The 7,514-nt window shown below is 31.3% G+C and overlaps 1 protein-coding gene across 1 annotated transcript; it reads left to right on the forward strand.

The window, feature by feature from the left end:
* Positions 1 to 3,191: 3,191 nt before the first annotated feature.
* On the forward strand, positions 3,192 to 4,837 carry LOC134717696 (uncharacterized). The gene is made up of 2 exons (XM_063580191.1): positions 3,192 to 3,311; positions 3,926 to 4,837. The coding sequence occupies exons 1-2, from the start codon at positions 3,192 to 3,194 to the stop codon at positions 4,835 to 4,837; spliced, it is 1,032 nt and encodes a 343-aa protein (XP_063436261.1).
* The last annotated feature ends 2,677 nt before the right edge of the window (positions 4,838 to 7,514 follow it).

Consider the following 7,514-nt stretch of genomic DNA (forward strand, 5'->3'; position numbering starts at 1 on the left):
GCTGACTATGTGGTATGGGGTTTGCTCATTGTTGAAGGCCGTACGGTGACATATAGGTGTTAATGTCTGTGTCATTTTGGTCTTTTGTTGATAGTTGTTTCAATGGCAATAATACCACATCTTCTTTTTTATATAGGGTAAAGTGTTTTATGTAGTTGCTAGGAACCTTGACTGCCGACCTTGACTTTACTTTGAAGATCGGACCAAGTTTTCGTGCCTCGTTTCATAATAGTTGGTCCAATAGTTTTGAACTAAACTTATAAATAATGTTGATTTCGACAAGACAGACATTTTCTCTTTAACCTTTTATCAGCAAAATCTATGTCATGACTTTGACTTTAGACCTTATGTTAATTTTTACATAAATTGATATTTATTGTTAAAGATTCTAGGTGGCTACAATAAACTCATCATACCAGGACTTAATTTAGAATATACGCCAGACGCGCGATTCGTCTAAAAAAGACTCATCTGTGACGCTCGAATCCAAAAATGTTAAAAAGGCCACATAAAGTACGAAGTTAAAGAGCATTGAGGACCAAAATGCCTTAGAATTTTGCCAAATATAGTTAATGTAATCTATGCCTTACAGTTTCAGAGTTTTGGTCGCCCACCGACATTGGTTAATTTTCAAAGGAGCATACTACTACCAATGAGTTGTTAAATCTTTTCGATCCAAATGAAACGACGAACCGGGGTCTGAACAAGTTCCACACTTCTTTGTTCTACCTATTATGTTTAAATAGTTAGAACGCTAACAAGAGTTTCGCTGTTAGGCGAGAAAACTACTATAGAGGAAATGTTACGGATTCATTACCTTACCACAAGAAAGCTTCTGGTCAACTGACACGAAATACCTAATATCTTTTTAGCATATCGCGTACTTTTATTGAGAAATGTCGTGAACGTTTGGCGGACAGAATAAAAAAATAACAATTTAAATGTCAATTTTTCTTGAACAAGTGAGAGGTCTTTCCTTTTCGAGATGTAAAATACATGTTCCATTAGGCGAAAAATGACTAAAAAGCTCTCAAACACACACAAAACCGTTAAAATATGACAAAAAAAAAATTCGCTGTTTAGGCCATGACCTTGACTTTTGACCTTGCTATCTTTGTGAAGGTAATTGGTCAACGATCTCATTGTTAAAGACTCAATGGGTCTATGACCTTTGGTTCAAGAGTTAAAGTTAATTTTGTCTCTTCAAAAACTATTTTCTATTTTTGTAAGTATAATCGTTTTTGAGATATCCAATAAGAAGTTGTAAGGTTAAAGGTCAAGATCAACCTTTAAAAGTCTGAAAACACACTACAAATCTTTTATATAAGGTTAAAAACACTTAATTCGCTTTCTATGACATGACCTTGACCTTTTACCTTATGACTTTTGTCAAAGTCATTGGTCCCTTATGACATTACTAAAGACCTCATAGGTTTATGACCTTTAGTTATATAGTAAAAACATATTTTGCCTTTTCAGAAACCTAAAACAGGGGTTATGCCCCTTATATGATGGTCAAATCTTTTCGGTTGATATGTAAAAAAGTTCTTAATGACCCAAATATTTTCCACTTTTCATCACTTCTGTAAGTAATAAGATTACTATGATTATCCCATAACAAGGTACTAGGTACTAGGTCAAAGGTCAAGGTTAACATACACATTTGACCTTGAGCAATTTTTCATGACTTGGGAGAGACAATAAATACGACTGGGTTAATTTAACCATGAAAACATGTTCCAAGAGGGGATAGACAGTTCGAGTAAGATCTAAAAGTTGTACTTTTTAAAAAAAAAAATCTTTTATATTTCATAAATAAAATTAAACATTTGTAAATTTTTATCGAAAATTATTTAAAAATTAGTGAACAGAAAAAAAACCCAGTAAGAAATTCACCTTCAGTTGAATACTTGTAGAACAAGGTCTTAATTGTTTTTTTAAAGTCCTGGTATCTATGATGAGTTTATTCACTATCAAAGCTATGAAAGTTTCTACATAATGATAACGTTGAAAATCGTAATTAAAAATATTGTAACTTTTATAGAATTTGTCATATTCTCAAAAGATTTGCATAATCAAAAGGATATGCAATTTTGTACTATTTCTAAATAACTAAATTGTAAAAAAAAATTAAACGAAAAATAATATCAAAAGATAAGGAAACGGTTTATTTCTTAAATACGAAACACATTGCTGGTAGACTGCATGAAAGACCAATGTTGATATCATAAATACAAAGTCTACAAAAAGAAATTGAAATTTCGAATTCGGTGCTTGGTAAATAACGGATTATTGCATGTAGTGCAATGATTTCCTTAAAACAAGTTAAGAAATTTAAACATTGGTTAACACTAATAGAGATAAAGACCAATTAATCGACTTTAGTGACTCAGCACGATATATTTTGGAATAAATGTTGTTTGAGGCTTTTGGTTAACAATTTACGCTAGCAAATTATGAAAAAAACAAGTTGGGAATCTCCTTTATGTCAACAACTATTAACAATTTGTTTATCAAAAAAAATACCGCGAATAAATGTCCGAATAGAACTGTCCTACTAGAGTGATTAAATGAACAGCAATATCATTTACATAATATTTTATAATAAAAAGAAGATATTTGAAAGAATGTAGATACTGTATACTGTAACTATATAAAAATAACATGGATAAGACGACGCCTTATTGTGCATGTGCATACGAATACGCGAATGAGAAAAATCTGAGGAAAAGGCATATCAATTTATTGAATGTCTATAAAAATCTCTTGTTAAATTTTAAGAAAAAATAGTCCCAAAATTACGAATAAAAGCTTTGTTCTAAAAATAACTCTATTTTATAACATACACAACCTTATCTTAAGTAGAATATAAAGTATGATAATTTTCATTACTTCATCTAATTCAAACTTGCAAATCTAATTCCCGAAAGCTGATTCTTACATGATAGGACTTATATAACGAATGCACTCAGTTTTGGATAAGACTCAATTTATCCAAGTTTAAACATCAATTCAAAGTTGACTTTTAACTATGTCCAAGGATAAAAAAAAATCGTTTTGCTACAACGATTTTATTTTTTGCAGAAAACATTCCGGAGGTAATGCAAATACACAATGCTCTAACAGAACTTATTCCTGGGGATCATATTAGTATAAAAATGAGTTCACAGAAACATCATGCAATCGTAAAGATGGTCAAAGATGAAAAACAGTTCTATATCATACATTTAAGTGGAAAGCAAAACGACAGAATATCAGACTTCAAATCAGGTATTTCAATCACGAATATCAACCTTGCAAGTGTAAAGAAGGTATTAAAGTACATTTACGGTCACGATTGTATGCGTGAAGATGGGAAAAAAAACCATGATGTTGCCATAACAATAGGTAACAATGTGATGTTAAAACCGTTTAATGGGTTGAATTGTAAACAGATATGCATATACTGCATAACAGGACAAATAGTGGCATCGTATTCAAAGATAGATAAAGTTACAGCAACATCACAAAATGCTCCTGATTCTGTTTGCTTTCAACCTGATCAAAATTTTGACAGAACAAGAGGGCAAACATATAAGCGTATTCGTATGCACATGCGTATTCGTATGCACATGCACGGATGATGACTGATGTTCCCATATTTTGACTATTTTATTGATTGTGACTGTTTATTTAACGCATCATGTAAATGTAACGGAATTTGATGAGACTGTTATTAAAGTGAGAGGGTTAGCGCTATAGAACCAGGTTTAATCCACCATTTTCTACATTTGAAAATGCCTGTACCAAGTCAGGAATATGACAGTTCTTGTCCATTCGTTTTTGATGCGTTTTGTTTTTTGATTTTGCCATGTGATTATGGACTTTCCAAATTGATTTTCCTCTGAGTTCAGTATTTTTGTGATTTTACTTTTTTTTTTATAAGACCAAAGCTATTCATAACAGTGAAAATGTTTTAATTGATCTCAAACGATGGGAAAGTTTTGAAGAGGAACAATTAAGGAGTGATGAATTCCACAAATCAATCGCTGAAATTGACAAAAACAAATTATTTCCAAACACCGTTACTTTCCCACCCTTTGACGTAAAAGCAAAGGAAGGTGATGATAATAAAACAAAGATATCAGATAAGCTTTTTAAAAACGAAACCAGTCATGTTAATAAAACAGACAATACTGAAAAAAAGAATAATCAACACGAATATGATGAATCGGAGAGAGAAACCTCCGATGAGTTTAATCAGAATAAAATTCTTTATCAAACACCTTTCACATTACCTACACAATTTGAATCAGCCGAAAAAGATAAAGGTAAACTAAATTACCTTGAGAAAAACAGTGCAGACCATTGTCATGTCACGACCGATGTTGATTTTGTTTGTAAAACAAATAACAATATAAACATTGATGGACCAGAAGGAGAAAAAAAACTGGATAACATAACGATTGTTAAGATTGATATTGATTGCAAGACCGTCACATGCAAAAAAGAGGGGACAAGGGTCGATATAAAAGATATAGCTGATGAAACAAATGGTCAATTCAAAGTGAAGAGTGTCAATTCGGCAAATTTATGTTTGATTTCAAATAAAGGAGAACAACAGATAACTGATGAAATTAAATATGAAAACAAGGAGAAAGAACAGATGTCTAAAGATATAAGTTGCTTGAATGTAGCTACCTTTCTAATTGATAAAACAGATATCTATCAAAATGAAACGAAAACTTCCCGTGAAACAGAAAGAAATGAAACGGAAAAGGTTATGAGTACAGAAAAGATAGCAATGAATGAAAAGGCTGACAACATTACAAAAAAAGATGAGACACAAAACCAATAGAATAAACAAAACGACAACTTTTGTTCTGAGAAAGATAAAAAAAGTCAATTCAAATGACGGTACTACTGAAAACAAATGGGAAGCAAACGATTGTATTGATTTGTGTAAACGGACCGATGACTTTTACCTACTTCAAGTCGGAGGTAAACTACACACGACAAATAGTTCACTGGTAATGAATGAAACTGACGAAAGATCATTGGAGCTCAAGAAAATCAATCGGAAGAAAATTGTCCGATGACAAATCCTTTCTCCATAGAAAAAACTGCTAAGAAAATAGCAAATTAACTTAAAAGTAAAGATTCTAAATACGGAGGTACAGAATTTAGTCAGATTTGCAAAGCAGAAGAGAACCAAAATCACGCAAAACAAAATAGTAATGATGTACAAGATCAGTTATCCGATAAAAATATACACTTTCCTCAAGCTGACAAAATTGACAAATAAAACCAATATCAGTATGAAAATGAAAATACAATGGAAACAAATTCAGCTCTAAGGGAAACCAATCCGTTAGTTGAAATTATAGTTGAATAAAAAAAAAAAATCAAAACAATCTTTGAAAATGCCTTTCAAATACACAATGTAAAAACATAACAATAACCAAGTTTTGATGTCAGTCAACTACATTTCAGATTATCGAAATGATCGAAATAAAAGACGAGGAGGTACTTAAAAAAAAACTTGCAATAAGATTTACGACAAAAAAGCAACCGAAAGAAGTGCAAAATGTATGGACGATTTAAATAAGCGGACAACCTGGAACATGCTACATATACTTTTGTTAAGTTAAGTGGCTGGATAATTTCCTAAATGTTGAGATAATTATTTCATATTATCTGAATATTATAATTAAGCCTCAGTATAATTTGAACTTGAGTGCTGCCAGTTAAATCAATCAATATTAGGCTCAAAAGCTTCCGTTTAATGTGTACAAAATTTGTTTTTAATTTGAAGATTTTCTTTATAATAATTATAATTATTTTTGGAATTTCATTAAATGTTAAACCCAAACATTAAAAATCGTACTGTCTTTAAAATATCAATAGCAAATGAAATGCATTGCCTTTAAAAGCATCAGATATAGTTTTTCGATATAATGTCATTTTTGTAGTTTTATAATATGATGTAGGCCTTGGCGCGTTGAAAAATAAAACACAAAATAAAGCAAGGGTCACCGTGCTTGTTTTCGAAAAACATGAAGCTGAAAATTGGGGATTTGTGCAATTTTGTAAAAAAAGGAAGGCAATGCTATGAAAGTTTTGGAGCAAATATTCTTCGTCGTAAATTATTAAGATCGGGTTCAATTTGAAGCTGTGATAAGTGACAAAAAGGGGGGGGGAAACCTACAAGAATTACTATACAATTATTTAAGCCTTGCTTGACCTTGCGGAACGATGCTCAAATTGTTGTTTTTTGTAATCCAAAAAAAAGGAAATAAAGTGTTTCTGAAAATGTCATTTTATCAGTTTTTCAGAATCTTGTGGCTATCTTTCAACAGTTATACTATTCAACAAACAATGATGATATATAATAAATTTTTAGGTGGAGTATCTTAGAAAAAGCTTTCCTTATTTGTGTTATGTGTCTGCATGTACACTGTCTTGTCTCAGAGTTGCTAAACAATACTTTCTCAAATTATACACTTGTATTAGAAGTCGGTTTCAAACAAGTAAACGTATTCATAAATCAAATTTCTATGTCTTATGTTTTATAAATATCTTAAAAGATATGCCAGTATTTCATTTTACCCAGTTTTGCCCAGTAATCAAAATTTGACTAAAAAAGGACGGTTAAAGTTTACAAACACAATGCTAGGGAATCGCATTATCTTCAAAGAAAGTTTAACTTATATATGCATTATCATACATATACCGTTCACGAATGTGATCAATCAAATTAATATCAAAAGAGTTAACATTATCTAAAAATGTTAGACCGGGAAAACTCCCGTGTAACTTAAAAGGATGTTGTTAATTACATTAAGTTGTAAACTGACGTCAAAAATTGATTAAAACAGAGTGAGCTTAACAATAGATATAGGAAGATGTGATGTGAGTGCCAATGAGACCACTCTCCATCCAAGTTCACTCGGGAAAAATCAGATTATGGTGGTTTCAACATGTTTTATGAATGGATAAATCTTTGTTTTTTGTGACAGATGTTTATAGTTCCATTTTATTTGCACAAACATGAGAGCAACCTAAACAAAAAATAATTGGTAAAAGTGACAATAAAATCGTTTGTAACGTTCATTATGATAAGATAACGTAACAAAAAAATAAACATGCACGCGCAGATTACATATGGCACATTTTAAATGTATAATTTGACGTTTGTTGCTGTCAGTGTTTCATTATAATAGATATAACAATATTGTATGGTAAATTTCAACGAAACCATTTGGTTATTGTGGGTCGCCTGTTTACACGTCGGCAGTAAACTCAGTTTTCGACCATCAAATCACCAAATGAACTTAATACTCACCACAAAAGGCTGCATTCCCGAAATCCTTTGCCTACTTCCGTATCCCGATACAAAGAATACATAAATAATATCCTGTATGTCAGTTTTTCTGATGTCACTTTAAATCTATCTTTTACTTTTATATACTTTCCTCTTGATGTTTTGATGACACTGTCTATACAAAAACTAATATGTTTCCACTTAGACACGG

Source organism: Mytilus trossulus, chromosome 5 (assembly GCF_036588685.1).
Source record: "Mytilus trossulus isolate FHL-02 chromosome 5, PNRI_Mtr1.1.1.hap1, whole genome shotgun sequence".
In the NCBI taxonomy this organism is placed as follows: Eukaryota; Metazoa; Mollusca; class Bivalvia; order Mytilida; family Mytilidae; genus Mytilus; species Mytilus trossulus.